Here is a 24,522-nt window from a genome sequence, read left to right as displayed (position 1 = left end):
TTTTTTTTTAATTATTCAGCAAAAACTGTAAACCCCGTAATAGTGAAAAGAGAGAAAATTTAGAACCGTAAAATGGCACAGAGCAGCAGCCATAGAGGATTCTGGTTGGTAAGGGGTTAAAGCATATGGAGGTAATAATGGAGGCAGTGGTCCGGTTGGTAAGGGGTTAAAGCATATGGAGGTAATAATGGGGGCAGTGGTCTGGTTGGTAAGGGGTTAAAGCATATGGAGGTAATAATGGGGGCAGTGGTCCGGTTGCCCTCTATTAGTCGGGGAGGGGATCGGCAGCGACATTGATTCCCCTCTCAGCATCCTGATAACATTAGGCAGGTCCCCCACTGACTGCGGCTGATCTCAGGGGGTCTCGGCAGCAGGACCCCCACCACAAGCCCTTACAACACCTGGCAGCCATCTGAGTCTCTCCAGGATGGACTGTCTTTCATTTTCTGTCCTCGGGGGGGGGGGGGGGGGGGGGTTATTGGGGGCCCCACATCTAGTGAATGTGTGAATGTAATTGTGTCCTTATAGGGTTTCCAATTGCGCTCAGTAAAACCTACTGCACATTATATAGATATATTGTTATACATGAGATAATGATCCAATAGGATGCACAATCTGCTACCAAAATCATAGCTCCAGGCACCGGGACTGTGGGAATCTTCTTATATTTCCTTCCTTCTAAAAGCAACTTTACAATATGATGCTAATGAACTTGAAGGGCTCATGGGGGTGTTACCAGAGCCCCTAAGTGCTGTAGCTTCACAGGCTGTTATACTTTCTCCATAGCTCCTTTGGCACTTTTCAAATCCCTCTGCCTGATGTAATCTCACACAAGGATAGGGGGAAGTGCTCCTGCACAGTGTGACAGCACAGAGGGGCACTGGTAACACCTCCAGAGTTGCTTTTTAGAATAAAGGAGGCCATGGATAAGAAAAATAAGAAGATACCACAGTCCCGGTGCCTGGATCTATGAGTAATGTCCCTGGTTTATAATGATAGGTTTTGATGATAAATTTTCTTTAATGTTTAGCTACCAGTCAGCAGAAATTGACCTAAAAACCACTACCAGGATGTTGTAAAGCAGCTGAACACCTGCCAGATCCGGTTTCTTTCATAACCCAGTGTTGTGGCATCATCCAGAAAATCTACTGTGAAGTGAGATGTAAATTGGTTGTATATAGTCAAGAGGGCGGAGACTTTAACACTGAAGTCAAGCTCTCTCTTCCTCAGAAAGTCCCTTCGTTGTAATTGATGGTCCTGCATCCAGAGACATCACTACCCAGATCTCCTAAAGTCCTATACATGACCTCAGTCGAGGAGGAGGGGGGGCTCAGAGCTCCCCACCTTGACTTCAATGTTAAACTCTCCGCCTCCTTGACTTTATACAACCAATTTACATCTCATTTCAAAGTTGATTTTCTGGATGATGTCACCGCACTGGGTCATGAAAGAAACAAAAACTAGAAGGTGTTACACTTGATAGTGGTTTATTAGGCCGATTGCTGATGACAGGTTCCCTTTAAATTCGGAATTTGGGCACAAATTCTGCCCAGGTATTTAAATCTGAATCTAGTGATGTCGATGTTACATATATTACTCTGTTCTGGCTACATTGAGGTTCTGAGTCAATGTTTTTAGCGATTGCATTGCCGTAGGAGAGGGGGTCAGTGTGTCAAAGTTCAGCTCCGGCCATAGAAGAGTCCTGTGCAGGTTGATGTGACCCCCGCGTGATGGGACTGTAATGTGTACACAATGTCACCGCCAAAATCCCAGCGTAAGAGGGTCATTGACCCTGTGACCACAGCTCTGGGTGTGATGCAGCCAAGTTATTGGGTCCTGTAACTATCTGCTACATAGGACCTCAGCACAGCTCATAGTAGGGATGATGTGTGCAATAGGGGCGGGGTTTAATAGAAAAGGGGGTGTGGTTTAAAGGGTTTTCTTAGAGAACCTCTTTTGATCTGATAAAGTTTGCATGGATCTGATTGCAAGGGATTAATATATCTGCAATTAGGTGACACGTGATCTGAACATGTTGTCCCTTTAATGCAGGTACATGCTGGGTCCTCCCAGGAGAGGATTTGTGCCCTTCCCCCTGCCTTAAAGGGAAAGTGCTAACAGGTGTGACCCTGCAGACTGCAGCCAGTGTCCCTTGATAGGTGTAATCATACCTTTGTGTATGCTGTTAGTAGCAGCAGGACTGTGAAATATGGATTTATATTCCAGGATTGTTGCTTTTCCAAGTGCACTGGCGAGTGTGTCCTCACACTGCTGTGCTCTGTAATCTCTACAGTCAGCGTTCAGTATTGTCCCTGGAGAGATGTGTAATCATAAATTTGTGTATGTTGTTAGTAGCAGCAGGACTGTGAAATATGGATTTATATTCCGTGATTGTTGCTTTTCTAAAGGCACTGGCGAGTGTGTCCTCACACTACTGTGCTCTGTTCTCTCTGCAGCCTGTGTTAGGTATTGTCCCTAGAGAAGTGTGTAATCAGACCTTTGTGAATGCTGTTAGTAGCAGCAGGACTGTGATGGATTGTAGCTTCTTCTACTGCACTCTAGCAAGTGATCTCACACCACTGTCCTGACAAGATCTCTAAATTGAGCTTTACCAAAAGGGTCACTTCAGCCCTTAGTAAAAATTACAGAAGGCTCCTGGTTGGATAATACAGCGGCCACTTGGATAGGGGGAGCTGTGAAGCAGTTCTATGCACAGAGCACAGCAGTGTGAGGACACACCCGCAGCGAACTTGCGAGAAACTTCAATCATTAAATATAAATCCATATTTCACAGTCCTGCTGCTACTAACAACATGCACAGTGGTATGATTACACATCTCTCCAGGGACAATACCAATACTGACTGCAGTCTGTGTGGTCACACTTGCTGACAGGTTCCCTTTAACTCTAAGTACCCTATACATTTACTTATAGGGTTTCTAAACAAGACTCCATCCCTGATGTACCTGTAACATATGCTCACCTGATTTCTAGGTGACTGCTCCAGAGCGACACGTTACATGTTACATGTTACACGCTGACTCCAGATGGGACACAATAACCAGACCTGCATATTTGCGGGTTACAAATGAAGGGATCACATTCCAGTAACAGCTGCTGCATCAGCCCTCAGCACCGCAAAATAATGTCATGTGATCCTCCAAAACATGATGTCAGTCTAGGGTTCGCCTGATACTGCCTGATACTGTCTGATAGTGACTGATACTGTCTGATACTGTCTCATAGTGACTGATACTGTCTGATAGTGGCTGATACTGTCTGATACTGTCTGATAGTGACTGATACTGTCTGATACTGTCTGATAGTGACTGATAGTGACTGATACTGTCTGATACTGTCTGATACTGTCTGATAGTGACTGATAGTGACTGATACTGTCTGATACTGTCTGATAGTGGCTGATACTGTCTGATACTGTCTGATAGTGACTAATACTGTCTGATACTGTCTGATACTGTCTGATACTGACTGATACTGTCTGATACTGTCTGATAGTGACTGATACTGTCTGATAGTGACTGATACTGCCTGATACTGTCTCATAGTGACTGATACTGTCTGATAGTGGCTGATACTGTCTGATAGTGACTGATACTGTCTGATAGTGACTGATACTGCCTGATACTGTCTGATAGTGACTGATACTGTCTGATACTGTCTGATAGTGACTGATACTGCCTGATAGTGACTGATAGTGACTGATACTGCCTGATAGTGACTGATACTGCCTGATAGTGACTGATACTGCCTGATAGTGACTCATGTTCTGTGATCCTGCGCCGGAGCTTTGCCAGTTACTTACTATGAAGAACAGAACCTGCGCATAAGGAGCAGTCCCGGTACTATATGTCTTATATATGTCCTTACTATCAATATACTCTCTGACATCCTATACATTATATATGTCCTTACTATCTATATACTCTCTGACATCGTATCCATTATATATGTCCTTACTATCTATATACTCTCTGACATCGTATCCATTATATATGTCCTTACTATCTATATACTCTCTGACATCCTATACATTATGTATGTCCTTACTATCTATATACTCTCTGACATCGTATCCATTATATATGTCCTTACTATCTATATACTCTCTGACATCGTATACATTATATATGTCCTTACTATCTATATACTCTCTGACATCCTATACATTATATATGTCCTTACTATCTATATACTCTCTGACATCGTATCCATTATATATGTCCTTACTATCTATATACTCTCTGACATCGTATACATTATATATGTCCTTACTATCTATATACTCTCTGACATCCTATACATTATATATGTCCTTACTATCTATATACTCTCTGACATCGTATCCATTATATATGTCCTTACTATCTATATACTCTCTGACATCGTATCCATTATATATGTGCTTACTATCTATATACTCTCTGACATCGTATCCATTATATGTGTCCTTACTATCTATATACTCTCTGACATCCTATACATTATATATGTCCTTACTATCTATATACTCTCTGACATCGTATCCATTATATATGTCCTTACTATCTATATACTCTCTGACATCCTATACATTATATGTACCCTAACTATCTGGATACTCTGTGACATTGTATCCTGCATTCATCTGGGTAATATTGTTACCTATATAAACACGTAGAAAGCTGTACTTTGTTGCTCACTTCATGCGTTAAGATTTTTGTGCAGAATCAGCTTTTATTTGTGCCGATCTGTAAACCTGTGACAGTTTGTGAATAATGGGATAATGGGCCTCATCCCTTGTAGAAGATGACAGGTGCCTTATATATCAGCAGCAGCTTCATCAAAGGATTATGAGAAAAAAAAACATTTATTTTACTCGGAGCAGAGGAATGTCGGCTGTGATGACCTTCGCTGGACGCTGCAAGGTCACCGTTCTCGCTCAAGGTCACGGCTAAACGCCTGAGCCAGTTCTGCGGAGCTGTCGCTTCAAGTCACCGCGATGTGACAGAGATGTTTATGGAGATAGCGGTTGGAAAGACTCAATACCGGAGCTGTCCATCACCCGCCGCGTCCTGCCGCTTCCCTAGAATTGATATGTGTGGAGAAATGAATTGACGGCACCTCTCCCCTCCCCCACTACCCAATTCTCCAGGAATATTACTAGTTTATGGAGCCCAGAGAAGCCACTTCCGCCTGCGGTGTTACATAATGACAGCTCTGTAATCCTTCTTCTCTTTTTAGTGTCATTTGAAACAAAAATAGAAGAAGGATTCCAAGAAGAGACGAGCGCTGGATGGGGCGTAAAGGGGTCCTCTGATGTGCCAATAACGGATGGAGATTAAGAACACAGGAAGAATATGTAGGGAATGTGTGAAAAGTGTCCGATACAGGGAGGTAGATGTCATAGGAGGGCATTTATTTGAGGATAAAGTGACCCCTGAAATGTAGACGCAAGTGATAGAGGGTTTTGGGGTGCAGGAGTAAGCGTGCAGTACACGACGACTGGAGGATATTGATGGATCTTCTAGGGGTACATAGAAAGGATCCAATGCTAGAAGGTAGATGCAATTTGAGGACATTCATTCTAAAATTAAGGGGAACCCAATTCATGGATGACAATGGTAAAGGGTTTTGGGGTGCAGGAGTAACCACATGATGAAATAAGAACGAAGAATCCCCAACAGATAATATGGAACAAGTAGAAGGAGATAAGGGTTCAGGAGACCCCCGATGGGTGGGTGCAGGTAATTAAGGTTCCAGTGAAGAAAGGGTACTGAGAATTTAGGAATATGGATCGGAGTTACCATGGTTTATAGAAGGTATCCACTACAAGGAGGTATAATGCAATCTAAGGGCTTCATTTGGGATAATCTGACCCCTATGTGCAGAAGCAGATCTCATCCAGTATGTGGAAGCCAATGTAACCCCCAAATGTTGAGGTTTGGGAGAACTCCTCCTAAATCGGAACACCCCCTCCTGCTCCGACGCTTGAATGAAAATTATTTAGGCTTCTTGCGTTTTGTACTGGAGGAAGCTTGAGTGGTACTGGAGACCCCATGTGAATTTTAGGATATTCATCCAAGGACATTGATTTATAGGTTGCAGTTAGTACATGGAGATAGAAGGCAGGAGAGGGACACTGGGAATAAAGAGAATCTGATATGTGGATGATGAAGACTCCTGCGGATGAGGGTTTGGAATAAGACGATGTGCTATTGATGGTGCCCCATTGAGAATTTAGGGATATGGATCTAAGTGCAACAGTTTGTAAGAAGTATATGGGGAAGGCAAAAAAAGGCAACTCATTTAATAACTAGAAGTGTGTGGATCCAGATGATTAAAGTTCCTGGGGACAAGCACTGTAGAAAGTATGCAGTACTGGAAGAATCAGAGGGGATTGAGGACACCCCATTGAGAATTTGGGGACATGTTTCTAAGTACAATAGTTTATGGGAACTGTGCAATACAAGGGAATTCCTTTGATAATTAGAAGACCCCTGATGTGTGAATGCAGATAAAAAAGGGTTTAGAGTAAGCATTGGGGGAGCAAGGATGAAGGGATTTGAGAATTTAGGGATAGGAGTCTAGGCACTAAGGTTTGTATGTGTCGCTGTTTTGGAGGACCCCTGAAAATCCTAAAATGAGGTAATCAGGATGTTAGGGTAATACTTAAAGGAAACCTACCATTTGATGTGATGCATGATGAAGCAAACATACCTTGAGACTGCTGTAGCTACACTGATGCAGGATCATATCTTGGTTAATCCCTGTTCTGAGTGGTTTTGCTGATAAAACAGATATAACATTCTGATAATGAAGCTCTGTCCCTTCTATGGCTGGTTCAGCGCTTCTCCTAGCATGTGAGTTATTCACTGCAGGAGAGGATGATGTAATCTCTGGGTTGTGCCTGAGGGCAGAATAATCAATTGCTGCACCATCCCCCAGCGCTGTGTATGAGTGATCCAGCTCAGATTGATTAGTCATGTCTTGACTAACCTCCATTAGTAATTACAAGCTCCGTGTCTAATGTGTTCATCTAGGCAGCCAGCCTGACCCAGCTTTCCCAAGGTCCTGAATGTTATAATAGTTTTTTCAGCAAAACCACTCAGCTCAGGGATAAAACAAGATATGTTTCTGCATCAGTGTAGCTACAGCATTCTCAATGTATGCTTCATAATGCATCAAATCAAATGGTAGCTTTCCTTTAAGTCTATGTAGTTATTGCAGTGAGGGGCCACAGTTGAGTATTTGTGTACAGATGGATTCAGGGGACTAAGGGAACATCCACTACAGGGAGACTGGACTTATTTTGATGGGATTGGGGATAAAGAGATAAGAAATAGATACATAAGAGATAGATAGATGCAAATGGAAGATGTTTTAGAAGTTGATTATTACAGGACACATTGTATCATTTTAGATATTATCAGTCAGTACTTTGCAGCGCTGTGGTTTCTAGACAATCCAGCATGTAGTGGGTTAAGTCAGCGTGGCATTCAGTCCTAGCACGTGCCTCCGCCGTAGTTCACCGGCTGCTGGATAAATCAATATGGATGTTTAAATTGCATTGTGGAGCTGTCAGATTAGGGAGCGCGCCATTGTGATGCAGCTTTAAACACTCTGCTGTGCAATGTTCATCCAGCACCTGGGCTCCATTGGCTTCTGCCTTCCTTTCCAATGCGGAAGCAGCTAAAGAATTAGCATTTTTCGTCCTTTTTTTCGGCTTTTTAAAAACCATTTTCTTTAAAATATTCCTCAAAACCAAGAATCATCAAGAGTCCAAACCATGTGGCGGACCCCTGCCGGCAGTGTACCTACTGTATCGCTATGGGATTACACTCTGTACACCCAAAGGCTTATAGGACAATGTGCAATCATGAAACGGAGTGCAGTATAATTTCCCAATTTTACCATCAGAAAGAAGGCTGCACAGAAAAATCACAAATTATTATGCAAGATTTAATCACTAGGCATTATTAGAGAATATACAGTTATTAATACACATTCCCTTTAATATAGGGGCTCCTTAAGAACCTCCTTCCCTCCTGCCACACAACTGATTTTTCCAGAGTAGAAGCGCTGCAGTGACCACTACAGGGCAAATGTGGTATTACATGATGGCCACTACTCTCTTCACTCCTACAATTTGAGGGGGACATTGGACCGGTCTGCCGTATGCACTGCATGTACCAAAATTTCCTCCATTTGGCCATACTTGGCAACCATCCAAGCTTAAGCAAAGACGGTTCTGGATTTCTAGTCCTGTCCCATCACTGACTTACTGAGCTACATTTGAAAATCAGGAGGCCATCAGCTTCCCGCTTCATCATTATAGAATGGGGGGTCAAAAGAGAGGCAAAATGAAGTATGGGGAGCAATAAGGACAGGTATTATAGAGCCATATGGGAGGGGCATTGTATAGTGTGGTGGCTTCAAGGGGACGTTATATTATTGTGATCCATTTGAGTCTGATTATTGGGAAGCTAAACAGGGCAGTGTAGTGTATGGGGACACTAAAGATAGTATTGTAGTGTATGGGGGCACTAAACAGAGCATTGTAGTGTATGGGGGCACTATACGGGGCAGTGTACTGTATGGGGGCACTAAACAGAGCATTGTAGTGTATGGGGGCACTATACGGGGCAGTGTACTGTATGGGGGCACTAAACAGAGCATTGTAGTGTATGGGGGCACTATACGGGGCAGTGTACTGTATGGGGGCACTAAACAGAGCATTGTAGTGTATGGGGGCACTATACAGGGCAGTGTACTGTATGGGGGCACTAAACAGAGCATTGTAGTGTATGGGGGCACTATACGGGGCAGTGTACTGTATGGGGGCACTAAAGAGAGCATTGTAGTGTATGGGGGCACTATACGGGGCAGTGTACTGTATGGGGGCACTAAACAGAGCATTGTAGTGTATGGGGGCACTATACAGGGCAGTGTACTGTATGGGGGCACTAAACAGAGCATTGTAGTGTATGGGGGCACTATACGGGGCAGTGTACTGTATGGGGGCACTAAACAGAGCATTGTAGTGTATGGGGGCACTATACGGGGCAGTGTACTGTATGGGGGCACTAAACAGAGCATTGTAGTGTATGGGGGCACTATACGGGGCAGTGTACTGTATGGGGGCACTAAACAGAGCATTGTAGTGTATGGGGGCACTATACGGGGCAGTGTACTGTATGGGGGCACTAAACAGAGCATTGTAGTGTATGGGGGCACTATACGGGGCAGTGTACTGTATGGGGGCACTAAACAGAGCATTGTAGTGTATGGGGGCACTATACGGGGCAGTGTACTGTATGGGGGCACTAAACAGAGCATTGTAGTGTATGGGGGCACTATACGGGGCAGTGTACTGTATGGGGGCACTAAACAGAGCATTGTAGTGTATGGGGGGACTTAATAGGGCGCTGTATTGTATGGGGGCACTATACGGGGCAGTGTACTGTATTAGGGCTCTACATGTGGCATTGTGTGCATGGGGGCAATAAACAGTATGGAGGGATTAGGGATGTGACATAATATTTGTAATGTAGTACCCTCCTCCACTACTACTAAACAGGGCATTGTACTGTCTCAGGACACTAAACAGGGCATTGTAGTGTATGGGGGCATTAAACAGGGCATTGTAGTGTATATGGGGGCATTAAACATGGCATTGTAGTGTATGGGGGCACTTAATAGGGTATTGTAGTGTATGGGGGCACTTAATAGGGTACTGTAGTGTATGGGGGCATTAAACATGGCATTGTAGTGTATGGGGGCATTAAACATGGCATTGTAGTGTATGGGGGCATTAAACAGGGCATTGTAGTGTATGGGGGCATTAAACATGGCATTGTAGTATATGGGGGCATTAAACAGGGCATTGTAGTGTATATGGGGGCATTAAACAGGGCATTGTAGTGTATAGGGGCATTAAACAGGGCATTGTAGTGTATATGGGGGCATTAAACAGGGCATTGTAGAGAATGGAGGCACTTAATAGGGCATTGTAGTGTATGGGGGCATTAAACAGGGCATTGTAGTGTATGGGGCCATTAAACAGGGCATTGTAGTGTATGGGGGCATTAAACAGGGCATTGTAGTGTATGGGGGCATTAAACAGGGCATTGTAGTGTATGGGGGCATTAAACAGGGCATTGTAGTGTATGGGGGCATTAAACAGGGCATTGTAGTGTATGGGGGGCATTAAACAGGGCATTGTAGTGTATGGGGGCATTAAACAGGGCATTGTAGTGTATGGGGGCATTAAACAGGGCATTGTAGTGTATGGGGGCATTAAACAGGGCATTGTAGTGTATGGGGGCATTAAACAGGGCATTGTAGTGTATGGGGCCATTAAACAGGGCATTGTAGTGTATGGGGGCATTAAACAGGGCATTGTAGTGTATGGGGGCATTAAACAGGGCATTGTAGTGTATGGGGGCATTAAACAGGGCATTGTAGTGTATGGGGGCATTAAACAGGGCATTGTAGTGTATGGGGGCATTAAACAGGGCATTGTAGTGTATGGGGGCATTAAACAGGGCATTGTAGTGTATATGGGGGCATTAAACAGGGCATTGTAGTGTATAGGGGCATTAAACAGGGCATTGTAGTGTATATGGGGGCATTAAACAGGGCATTGTAGTGTATGGGGGCATTAAACAGGGCATTGTAGTGTATGGGGGCATTAAACAGGGCATTGTAGTGTATGGGGGCATTAAACAGGGCATTGTAGTGTATGGGGGCACTAAACTATGGGGGAAGAGTTAGGGATGTAGCTTAATCTATGCACTAGAACCTGCAGCACTTTCTCCGTCACCCTTCAGCTCTCCCATAGTCGTCTATACAGCTGACCCCCAGGGTGCAGAGAGTCGGACACCCCCCAATATGATATTTATCTTAGGATTCAGGAGTCTAGACAGCTCAGTGACAGCCTTCGAGCTCTGGAACAGCCATGTTGGTTGTTTTCCCAGAATCGACTGAACGTGAGTTTTGATGAGGATGACTAAACTTCTTGATAAAAGGTCAAAATAATCGAGTCGTGTGATGCGGGGGCACCCGGCAATGTGGGGTAACACGGGTGCCTGAGGTCAGGACCTGGACATCTGCTCCTTATAAATGGCTCTCGTTGTGTCCTGGTAGGGAAGGGACAACACAAGATGCAACTTTTTGTTTCTGTATAACTTTACTGACATCAAAAAGAATTTCCAATCACACAAATGACACTGCGCATTGGGAGGTCAGCTACATTAAGAATGCGCTGAGAGGTCAAAGGTTCTGCCATAATTGGGCCACACCCTAACAGGTATCAGAGATTTATATTGCAGGATAATCGCTTATCCAAGTGCTCTGGGGGGGTGTCCTCACACTGCTGTGCGCTTAGCTCACTGCACTAAGCTTTTACACATTCCCATCCCTCTGCTCTGAGTGACTCTTAACCATTGACTTTCTTAGATTACATGACAGTGCAGTGCAGAGAGCTAAGAGCACAACAGGGTGAGGACATAATGATTATACTGTAAAATGAAGAGGGCCAGACCCCAATATAGCTATATACATAAAGATGTCTCTGCTATCTACTAAGAGAATCGAAGGGTTCTGACTGTGAATGGTCCTCACACTGCTGTGCTCTTAGCTTAGTTCCGCAGACCTCCTTTCTGCTCCTATTTAACCGCTGCAACAGTCTTCTGGTTAAATACTACAGGTTTTCCTCAAAGCAGAGGGGAGGGACTGTGTAGTAACTGAGAACAGAGCACAGCAGTGTGAGGACATGCCCCCAGTACACCTGAAGAGGCTACAATCCTGGAATATAAATCACAGTCATGCTTCTGTTGACAACATGCACAAAGGTATGATTATACAGCGCTCCAGGAAATTACAATGGTTGTAGAGAGTACAGAGCACAGCAGTGTGAGGACCCACCGCCAGTACAATCCTGGAATATAAATCCACATTACACAGTACTGCTGCTACTAACAGCATGCACAACGGTCTGATTACACATCTCTCCAGGGACAGTACCTAACACTGGCTGCAGAGAGTACAGAGCACAGCAGTGTGAGGACCCACCCCCCAGTACAATCCTGGAATATAAATCCACATTACACAGTACTGCTGCTACTAACAGCATCCACAAAGGTGTGATTACACATCTCTCCAGGGACATTACCTCCCACTGGCTGCAGTCCCTATGGTCACAACTGCTGATAGGTTCCCTTTAAAGGGGTGTTGTCTGCACCCGTGGACACATATGTAGATACCATATAGTATTGTTGATAGATTCTCACTTGGATTGTGTAGGACTGTGTGATTTTGGTTATTTACCTGGCTTCTATCTTCCCTACAGGGCGCTGGTGTTTGTGGTGCACGGTGCCGGGGAGCATTGCTGCCGATATGATGACCTGGCCCAGGTCTTATCAGCCCTGAACTTCTTTGTATTCGCCCATGACCACGGTAGGTGCACAGCTGGTAGTGACGGGGTTAAGTTTTGGCAATGTCTTTCTTCTCCGGGAGAATCAATGGGGAGCCGGTGAAATCATTTGCTCGTATTGTGAGTCCGGTTTATGTTGCTAAGTGAAATGCCATCGGTTTGCGTCTCCATGCAATTTTGTTGGCAAGAGAATTATTTTCAACCTGCCGCGACGAGCGCAGCGTTACTGCCGGGAATCAGATTCTTGGAATCAATTAAAATGGAAACGCAGTACGTCCTGATATTTAACCCATCGCTCCAGTGTAATATCTCTACCTGCTTTATAATCATTAATAGAGGAAACAAGGAATTTGCCGATTATTGTTTATTATTCGATAATATAACTACATATATGTATATATATATATATATATATATATATATATATATATATACTTATAGTAGAAGGTGAATCATATTGTTATTCCCTTTCCCTTTGATGGAGCTTTAACCTTATTGACAAAAATATATACAAAATAACACTGCCCCCTATGCACAAGAATATAACTACTATAATACTGCCCCTTATGTACAAGAATATAACTACTATAATACTGCCCCCTATGTACAAGAATATAACTACTATAATACTGCCCCTTATGTACAAGAATATAACTACTATAATACTGCCCCCTATGTACAGGAATATAACTACTATAATACTGCCCCCTATGTACAGGAATATAACTACTATAATACTGCCCCCTATGTACAAGAATATAACTACTATAATACTGCCTCCTATGTACAAGAATATAACTACTATAATACTGCCCCCTATGTACAAGAATATAACTACTATAATACTGCCCCCTATGTACAGGAATATAACTACTATAATACTGCCCCCTATGTACAAGAATATAACTACTATAATACTGCCCCTTATGTACAGGAATATAACTACTATAATACTGCCCCCTATGTACAGGAATATAACTACTGTAATACTGCCCCCTATGTACAAGAATATAGCTACTATAATACTGTCCCCTATGTACAGGAATATAACTGCTATAATACTGCCCCTATGTACAGGAATATAACTACTATAATACTGCCTCCTATGTACAAGAATATAACTACTATAATACTGCCCCTTATGTACAAGAATATAACTACTATAATACTGCCCCCTGTGTACAGGAATATAACTACTATAATACTGCCCCCTATGTACAGGAATATAACTACTATAATACTGCCCCCTATGTACAAGAATATAACTACTATAATACTGCCCCCTATGTACAAGAATATAACTACTATAATACTGCCCCCTGTGTACAGGAATATAACTACTATAATACTGCCCCCTATGTACAAGAATATAACTACTATAATACTGCCCCTATGTACAGGAATATAACTACTATAATACTGCCCCCTATGTACAAGAATATAACTACTATAACACTGCCCCCTATGTACAGGAATATAACTACTATAATACTGCCCCCTATGTACAAGAATATAACTACTATAATACTGCCCCCTATGTACAGGAATATAACTACTATAATACTGCCCCCTATGTACAAGAATATAACTACTATAATACTGCCCCCTATGTACAGGAATATAACTACTATAATACTGCCCCCTATGTACAGGAATATAACTACTATAATACTGCCCCCTATGTACAAGAATATAACTACTATAATACTGCCCCCTATGTACAAGAATATAACTACTATAATACTGCCCCCTATGTACAAGAATATAACTACTATAATACTGCCCCCTATGTACAAGAATATAACTACTATAATACTGCCCCCTATGTACAAGAATATAACTACTATAATACTGCCCCCTATGTACAGGAATATAACTACTATAATACTGCCCCCTATGTACAAGAATATAACTACTATAATACTGCCCCCTATGTACAAGAATATAACTACTATAATACTGCCCCCTATGTACAAGAATATAACTACTATAATACTGCCCCCTATGTACAGGAATATAACTACTATAATACTGCCCCCTATGTACAAGAATATAACTACTATAATACTGCCCCCTATGTACAAGAATATAACTACTATAATACTGCTCTCTATGTACAAGAATATAACTACTATAATACTGCCCCCTATGTACAGGAATATAACTACTATAATACTGCCCCCTATGTACAGGAATATAACTACTATAATACTGCCCCCTATGTACAAGAATATAACTACTATAATACTGCCCCCTATGTACAAGAATATAACTACTATAATACTGCCCCCTATGTACAGGAATATAACTACTATAATACTGCCCCCTATGTACAAGAATAAAACTACTATAATACTGCCCCCTATGTACAAGAATATAACTACTATAATACTGCCCCCTATGTACAAGAATATAACTACTATAATACTGCCCCCTATGTACAGGAATATAACTACTATAATACTGCCCCCTATGTACAAGAATATAACTACTATAATACTGCCCCCTATGTACAAGAATATAACTACTATAATACTGCTCTCTATGTACAAGAATATAACTAATATAATACTGCCCCCTATGTACAAGAATATAACTACTATAATACTGCCTTGTATATTGTTCTATAAGGCGGGTCCCCTCCATGACTAGTCTTAGTACTCACACCCCCGCCCCGGAGGCTGGTTACAATTATAGTAAGAAAACATAATATGTTACTTGTCAGGATGAGATGTTGTGGTTACAGTCTTGCAGGGAGGATTCCGCAATAAAATGGGGATTTAATTCCTTCCTGTCCAGGACGCTCGGAGCTTCGAGGAAACTTTGAAGTGACTTTGTTACAGGATTTTTGGAATGCCCCTTTAGTTAATGAGCCTCACATGAATCACTCGAGACAGTTTTGTGAATTAAGTCATCACACCCTTGAAGGAAAAAGCGCCTGATACGATAATGACTTGTTTTTTAACAGTCGCCAGTTTACGGTTTTATTTTATGGGACACGTGACATGGGAAACTGTGTTTAATATTACCGCTCAGACCCATTCACTTCACTAAAGCAGAGCTGCAGTACCAGACAGAACCTGTATTGCAGGTGTGGCGCTGTTGTCTATAAGCTTTGTCCAGAATTGGAGCTTAGCAGGGGTTGTATCAATGCTTTATATTATCCCTATACACAGAATGGGCGATAATGTGTGGATTCCTGGACTACCCCAACGATTATCAGAGCGACGGCTGATTGGTGCAGGTCCAACTGCAGCGATCTTGTAATTAACGGAGCAGCGGGGGAACAGGACCCCTATTCTTGAGATTGGGGGAGATCTCATGGATACATGTTAACTATTAATGTTAGGACAACAACTTAAAGTTTCAACTACAGACTGACACAACAGCACCACTCCTGCCCACAGGTTGTGTCTGGTATTGCAGCCTGAGCTGGAATACTAAGCTTTAAGGTAAGTTCAAGCTGCAATACCAGACACAGCCTACAGACAAAAGTGGCGCTGTCTCTATAATCTCGTGCACTTGGCAGTATTACACTGAAGATCCAAGAACTTTTCCTAGTTTTTACTTTCTATGGTTAAATCGTCGAGCTCCAGACTTTCATAATTACATTGCGCAGGAAATTACGGACCACTCCCCTTATAATCACCAGTGTCGGGACTGAGCTCCACTAAGTAAACGTATCGTGGGTGCGCGGCAGGAAATGAGCGCGGTGACTCCCTCGCTCCGTACTATGAATCCATTCTCTGATTTTCTCGTCTTACCCGTCTATTCTTATGTTTTTATAACCGTTTTTGAGCTGACGGAGATTTTATAGAATTTTTTTTAACTTTTCCTAGAAATATCCTTGACCCCGGATCCTGGCCTGTTTTGCAGCGTGCAGTAAAGCAAAGACCAAAAATTGTCTGGAAATGTTCAGTAGTGTATTTAGGGGCACAGTTATGGAGAGGTTGCAGTTGCACCCAGGTCCTGGTGGTATAGGGGGCCTGGATTTTACAAATTCTGAGCAGGACCTTCAAACTCAAAAGAGAAAGGAATAGGGATCTGGATCCCACTTTCTGATTTCCTAATGGATTGCACCCAGCACTCTCTGAGACCCATCTGATTTAAAGGGGCACATTCAATTTATTATTTAAAGTGCTGCCCATAACATAACTGAATGGACCCCTTTAGATCAGGTGGGGCCCCCGATAGTGGTGGGATGCAAACCACTAGGAAATCAAAATGTGGGATCCAGATCTGCATTGCTTCCTTGCATCGTTTTGAACTGTATCACCGGCCTCAGGATGTCAATATAGTTTAAAGGGAACCTGTCATCAGAAATTCCTCTAATAAACCACTACCAGTATGTTGACGAGCAGCCTGACACCTTCCAGATGTTTCTTTCATGGTCCATCTTGGTGGCATGAATCCAGAAAATCAACTTTGAGGTGAGATGTTAATTGGTTTAGTGAAGTCAAGGAGGCGGAGAGTTTAACACTAAAGTCAAGCTCTCCCTGCCTCAGAATGCCGCATTCACATGATGTCAGTCACATAAGTGGAGGTGTTCCAAGGCAGGGAGAGCTTGACTTTAGTGTTAAACTCTCCGCCTCCCTGACTTTATACATCCAACTTACATCTTATTACAAAGTTGATTTTCTGAATGATGGCACCGACCTAGGCCATGAAAGGAACAGGATGTTCAGCTGCTTGGCAACATTCTGGTAATAGTTTATTAGGTCAATTTCTGATGACAGGTTCCCTTTAAAGCAGTGGTTCTCAACCTTTGTGATACTGTGACCCTGCAATACAGTTCCTCATGTTGCAGTGACCCCAAACCATGTGATTCTCTACAAAAACGCAATAAAATTGTGGCCTTTGATGGCTTTAGGTGACCCCTGTGTTTTGGTCGTTCGACCCCCGCTGGGGTCGCGACCCACAGGTTGAGAACCGCTGCTTTAAAGCAATACAGAGATATTACCAATTGACTGCCTGTTCTTCTATTTGGATGGACCCATTCTGATATATCCTGGTACCCCAGAAATCCCTGTGCAAGGGTCTAGACATCTGTTATTGCTACCTATGAACCCTGTATACCTACAACACTACGGCCACTTACCCATGGCAGATCCTCAGTAATGAGGTCCCATAGGTAGTCATAGTAATCATTGCAGTAATAAGTGAAAGTCCATGGTCATGGTGGTCGGGGCAGGTGGGTTGTGATGGGAAGAACCAGCACCAATCACCGGGCTCCCGTGGTGCTTGGCTGTTACCTTGTTACCCTGGAATAAATAGTCATTTTTGCCTCGTTCTTCCGGGGGGAGTTGATATATTTCACTCTATTTCTGCATTGCACCAGAATCTGCCAATAAAATGACAGTTTTCGGGAGAACCCGGCAGCAATCGCTGATCTCTGATGTCAACGTGTAAGCCCCAAGTCCTGGAAGCCACACTGGGAAGATGAGCTGGGCTGACAGATGGCGCCGGGCTCTGTGGACCTGGTACATGTGCGGGTGCAGGTATGAATCCAGATCCTTCGGGGAGAAGGTTCCTGCTGGCGCTCGCCCTGTTCTGTATTTACTAATCTGACATCGCTTGGCGCGGGATCCCAGGATGGTGCCAGGCGCAGACATGCCAGCTTCCTTCCAAGAAGAGGAGCGCTAATATGGTCTAGCCGTGTCTGGGCCATTGTGCTTAACTCTTTATTGCTTCTATTCCACCCTGTAGTCTCTGGACACGTGTAGGGGGCCCATAACAAAGGGCTAAATGGGGCCCCATTGTTATTCCTCCAATTCACTCCCTATAGAACAGGGATCCTACAACTAAGTAATAAAGGAATAGGACCAAGCAGGGGATGGTCTTCTATACAAGGACCCCATCACAGTCAGATATATGATGTAGCCCCCCGATTTAGTAATTATTGGGGGTATAATAGGGCAGGGCTGTACAATGCGGTCATTGGGTCTACAGTCATAGGGGTACTGAGGTAGCAGTCATACACAGATCCCTCTGCCACAGAGGAAGACAGACATTATAGGTGGTGGCCAAGATTGTAGCTTCTCCTAGTGCATATGGGGGTGTTCCCTCACACTGCTGTGCTCTGGGATCTCTGCATTGTACTACTCGATAGCTCATCCCCTCTGTAAAAAGAGAAGGGGAGAGGAACTGAAGTTCATTGCAAATAGCACAGCAGTGTGAGGACACACTCTTCAGGAATATTACATAACACTGGCTGCAGAGAGCACAGCAGTGTGAGGACACACCCCCAGTATAATCATGAAATATTAAACTATATTTCACAGTTCTGCTGCTACTAACACTATAAATACACATCTTTACAGGGACAATACCTAACACTGGCTGTACAGAGCACAGCAGCGTGAGGACACCCCTCCCCCCGAAGCTAAACTCCTGGAATATGAATGCATATTCCACAGTCCTGCTGCTACTAACAAAATACACAAAGGTATGAATATACAGTACGGTACAATACATAACACTGGCTGCGGAGAGGAAAGAACACAACAGTGTTAGGACACTTCCAGAGTGCACTTGGAGAAGCTCCAATCCTGGAATATATATCCATATTTCACAGTCCTGCTGCTACTAACAACATACACAAAGGTCTGATCACACATCTCTCCAGGGACAATATATAACACTGGCAGCAGAGAGCACAGAGCACAGCAGTGTGTGGATACCCCTTCATCGCGCTTAGAGTAGCTACAATCCTGGAATGTAAATCCATATTTCACAGTCCTGCTGCTACTAACAGCTACAGCTAATGTCTGATTACACTTCTCTTCTACCACCTCATTCCCTTGTTTACTAGGAGCCTGTAGAAGCTTTTAAATCGCCCTCCGGGATGTGGTAGGGTTTATTCTCGGGCTCTAAAAGCCGTGGAAGTGCAGAGTGTGAGCTCAGCTGTGTGACGGCCGGGAGCCTTCCACTTCATACAATCTCTCCGGGCACAAGATGAGAATCTCAGGTCTGTTTCCATAAACAGCCGCCGTCTAATAAATGTAAAATAACTACTCCGACTGCTGCGGCAGATGGATAATAATCCATCAACACCATCCGGGAAAAAAAAAAAAGGAACATTCATAAGGGAGTATTAGGGGATTAACCCTTGAGCGGCAGAGGGGGAGTCTAATCTCCTGCCTTCACAATGACATTCTCTCTAATGCAACATTTCGCTCTAAATAACAGAAGATGGAGCGCGCCTTTGAAGGATTGTGATTACAGGGCTCTTCCTTTGATGTGCCCCTGCAATTATAATTCTTGCTTATTAAAGGAAGATTGCGTTTGAGGTTTTTTTTTTTTTTGCTCATAATTCAGAAGGGAAAAGAAGGTGCGAAGACGGGTCAGAATGTGCCAGCGTGAAGCCTGGTACTACAGCCTGACACAATCTGGAGCAGACTCCCCAAGGCCCCTTATCTGGTAATAGGGTCACTGCTTCCCCAATGCTATTGTGCACCTTTAAAGGGGACTTGTCACCAGATTTTACTGTACAGTATACAGTGTCATTGCTAGAATTCCCTCTATTATGTGAAATCTCATTGTCTACCTTTAAAAAATCTCCCCTAAAGTAAGGTAAATATGACTCATTTGCATATGAGATGAGTCAAATTTAGAGGTTGCAGAGTAGCGTCATTTTAGAAGCCCCAATCTCCTGTTCTCTAGTACCTAGAAACAGGCTTTTTGTGTCATGTCAAAGATCAGAATCTCATCGTTCACATCCCATCAGGCTTATGATATTGAGTGCTATAGAGCAGGACATACGGGCAAGTTAAAAAATAGACAGGAATCAAATCTCTAAATGCAGCTTGGATCCAACTGTGTCTTTAGTTGTATGTATCTCCGGTTTTTGTAGCCATAAGCCTGATGTGGTCTGAAAGGTAAGATTCTTATCTTTAATATGACAACAGCAGCATGTTTCTAGGTGCTATAGGACACAAGATAGGGGCCTCTGTATTGACACTACCCCTGCCACCACTTAACTTGATCTCATGTGAAAATTAGGTGAGATGAGTCCAATTTGGACCCGTTATGTGATATTGATAATACTGGCGTCTTCCTATGGCTGCTGGACGTCATTAGGCACTCTGACAGTGCCATAACTAGGGGAAGCAGGGCCCCATAGTAGACCTATGTCTCCATGCATCATATACACATCACATATGCATATTCACACGCAATGCCCCAGATGCCAGGGCCGCCTGACACTGTGGGCCCCATAGCAGCTGCTTTGGTTGTTACCCCTGTAGTTACGCCCCTGATGCCCCATCTACCTCTACACTGTCTGACTTTAGTGCAAACATGAACTGTCTGTATGCTATAGATCAGGGACCAAGCTAAATTCCTAATGGCACAGTATGGAAAGGAGAGGATAGAGTGGGGCACTGTCAGATTTTGCGTTGCTTGGGCTAAAAGATAGCTACTCACAATGGCTGCTGTAGAGTAGATGTTTCTTGTAACCATCTACGAGTAGGTTGTAAGTATAACCTGTACCCTATAGTTATGCCCAAATGCTTGCATACAGTCCATTAGCTATATGCTACATCACAAGGGGCTGGGGCAGCACAGTGGCTCAGTGGGTAGCACTACAGCCTTGCAGTGCTGGGGTCCTGGATTCATGTCCCACCCAGGTCAACATCTGCAAAGAGTTTGTATGTTCTCTCTGCGTTTGTGTGGGTTTCCTCCGGGTCCTCCGGTTTCCTCCCACACTCCAAAACATACTGGTAGGTTGTGAGCCCCTTTGGGGACAGGGACCGATTTGGCAAACTCTGTGCAGCGCTGCGGAATATGTGTGCGCTATATAAATAAATAATTATTATTATGTTATTAAAGGGGCTGTGCCACTTAGGATCCAAGCATCTGACACATTCCTGCTCCCATACTGGACATCAGCACCCCTCTAATTTACACATGACCACTTATGGGCCCTGATCCGATCAGTAGTTTGCACTAATTCCCTGTGATTCCTAACCATTCAATGTCACATTTTGCTGCAGAGTTTTACATCCCATTTCTTTCGGGGCTTTTTGCATGAATATTGATTCCTCCCCCCCCTCCCTCTGACGCGTCCCCTGCCTCATACAAGTCTCTTCTATCTTCTGGGTAATTGCATTGCAGGATTCTGTACTCGGCCCGCAGGGACCTCTGTCATGATCGCTCTCCTGGTGGGGAGACAGGGGCCCGGGTGCGTGTGCGCCTGGAGCCATGGGGGAGCTCAGAGCCGGGTGATAAACGACCCTTTGTTAATTGGAGGATATTATTAAAACCCCTAATTAAATGTAATCACATTAAGTCAAGTTCAGAAGTTTGCGCGCTGCAATGCTGCCGGCTGCTGAGGGATTTAATTTTCCTAAATTGCTGCAGAAAGGGGTTGGATGGTGGAGTCGTGATGGTGTAATAGCCCCGGCACTGCCCCAATGTACCTTCAGATGTGGTGGATACACCAGGCCCTGCGGCATGGAGGCTGTAGGCCTCATTGGTTCTGCTCATCTTGGGTTCTGCCACACATTAACTTGAAGGGAACCTGTCAGTACAGCTAGTGACAGAGGCTCCCATAGGGCTCTATTAACTAAATGCCACCCTTCTTTTATCTAAAAGTTGTATCTCTCACATCCCCATAAAATCAACTTTGTCATCTTACTTGGTATCAGCAGCAAGGCAGAGGAGGTGTGTCCTCCCCATTCACCACTTCGTGTCATGTGACCAGAGTGATGTGATTTAAGGTCCTTTATCCACTAATATTTGAAAAATCTATCTGATTACATGAAATCACAGCAACCCTTATGGACTTCTACTCCTCCCCAGCTCCATGGAGGCTGCTGTGATTTCATGTGATCAGATACATACATGGGGTCCATTTTGCAAAGTTAGTTAGGACCTTAGATAACATCACTTTAGTCACATTACATGTATGAATGAGGCATGGGGAGGAGTAGAAAGAAGTGAGGATGGGAGGACACGCCCACTCTGACTCGCTGCTGATGCCAAGTAAGATGACAAAGTTGATTTTATGGGGATATGAGGGAAACAATTTTTAGCTAAAAGAAGGGTGGCATTTAGTTATCCAGGCTCTATGGGAAAATGTGCTGACAGGTTCCCTTTAATGTATGTCCTTGGAGGTGAAGCTCCCTGTGTCATAAACATATCTTAATTGAGCAGTGAAATGCAGTCGAATTTTATTTGTATTCATATGGAAATTCATCTTTCAGTGCACTGTGGGTGTGGCTTCAAGTTCTGGTGCAGCCTCCCTTGACCACTACCCCGCACTGTCATTGGTTTGACAGGTTCCTTTTAAGGCAGAACCTGAGGGTATGGAGCAGCACCCATGTCATGCCCCAGCCATCGCCCATACACCAGGTATGACATGGGGTGTGTTACACACAACAGAAGTTTTTGGCCAGTTTCCTGAAGGGGCACAGATACCAGTCAAGAACATGTTCAAATATCAAGAGTGTCTGTATCTACTGATGTTCCCTCATGAGACACTGATGCCCGGGCCAGGACGGCCAGTGCCCAGGGTGCCACGTGCAGCACCCAGGGCTCCTATCACCTTACACTGCACTGTGTGACTTGTCATCTCATACAGTCTCATTCTCTGATGTGATGACAATCGTTCATCTCCTGCCCCTCCGACTGGCAGACCGCATCCCACTTTACACTATGAGCGGACCCCCAGCGCTGTCACTCAGCAGAGGCCCCATTAACCAGGATGAATCAGCAACGTTCTCCATCACTGGCGCTATAGGAAATGGGTTTCCCCTGGTCCAGCTGCGTGACTCACTAGGCGATAGCCCTGAGGGTCCTTACCGAAGCCATTGGTGTGTATGGACACTGTATGGTGGCTGAGCCCCCCTGGTCATACAGGCTCATAGCCTAGAAGAAGCTGCAAGCAAACCTGTCACCTACAGTCACATCTCTACAGCTCATACATCCATACACGTGCCGGACATTTTCATGGAAATTCAATAACCTATCACCGAGTGCAGGAGGAAAATTGTCTACTACGGGGAAACACAGACAGAACAGATAGATCCTGGTTCAGGTCTGCGTTCAGTACCCCAAATATTGTACGGTAAAAAATAACAGAGCTGCACTCACTATTCTGCTGGTGCAGTCACTGTGTACATACATGACATTACTTATCCTGTACTGATCCTGAGTTACACCCTGTATTATACTCCAGAGCTGCACTCACTATTCTGCTGCTGGTGCAGTCACTGTGTACATACATGACATTACTTATCCTGTACTGATCCTGAGTTACATCCCGTATTATACCCAAGAGCTGCACTCACTATTCTGCTACTGGTGCAGTCACTGTGTACATACATGACATTACTTATCCTGTACTGATCCTGAGTTACATCCTGTATTATACTCCAGAGCTGCACTCACTATTCTGCTGCTGCTGCAATCACTGTGTACATACATGACATTACTTATCCTGTACTGATCCTGAGTTACATCCTGTATTATACCCCAGAGCTGCACTCACTATTCTGCTGCTGGTGCAGTCACTGTGTACATACATGACATTACTTATCCTGTACTGATCCTGAGTTACATCCTGTATTACACTCCAGAGCTGCACTCACTATTCTGCTGGTGCAGTCACTGTGTACATACATGACATCACTTATCCTGTACTGATCCTGAGTTACATCCTGTATTATACTCCAGAGCTGCACTCACTATTCTGCTGCTGGTGCAGTCACTGTGTACATACATGACATTACTTATCCTGTACTGATCCTGAGTTACATCCTGTATTATACTCCAGAGCTGCAGTCACTATTCTGCTGCTGGTGCAGTCACTGTGTACATACATGACATTACTTATCCTGTACTGATCCCGAGTTACATCCTGTATTATAGTCCAGAGCTGCACTCACTATTCTGCTGCTGGTGCAGTCACTGTGTACATACATGACATTACTTATCCTGTACTGATCCTGAGTTACATCCTGTATTATACTCCAGAGATGCACTCACTATTCTGCTGCTGGTGCAGTCACTGTGTACATACATGACATTACTTATCCTGTACTGATCCTGAGTTACATCCTGTATTATACTCCAGAGCTGCACTCACT

The 24,522-nt window shown here is 43.9% G+C and overlaps 1 protein-coding gene and 1 long non-coding RNA gene across 3 annotated transcripts in view; both read left to right on the top strand.

Moving 5' to 3' along the window:
* The window catches only part of LOC140104603 (uncharacterized), a 213,273-nt gene that overhangs the window by 174,057 nt on the left and 14,694 nt on the right, over nt 1–24,522 (top strand). The gene's annotated exons all lie outside the window — the stretch shown is intronic.
* Nucleotides 1–24,522, top strand: part of MGLL (monoglyceride lipase) — a 51,233-nt gene that overhangs the window by 12,017 nt on the left and 14,694 nt on the right. For both annotated transcript variants that reach the window (XM_072128218.1, XM_072128219.1), the window contains exon 3: nt 12,350–12,456. In XM_072128218.1, coding sequence (XP_071984319.1) covers nt 12,350–12,456 — 107 coding nt within the window. The remainder of the gene's footprint in view (nt 1–12,349; nt 12,457–24,522) is intronic.

This window comes from Engystomops pustulosus, chromosome 10, assembly GCF_040894005.1.
Source record: "Engystomops pustulosus chromosome 10, aEngPut4.maternal, whole genome shotgun sequence".
NCBI classification, from domain to species: domain Eukaryota; kingdom Metazoa; phylum Chordata; class Amphibia; order Anura; family Leptodactylidae; genus Engystomops; species Engystomops pustulosus.
The sequence above is the reverse complement of the archived record's forward strand: the minus strand, read 5'-3'. Positions and strand labels throughout refer to the sequence as shown.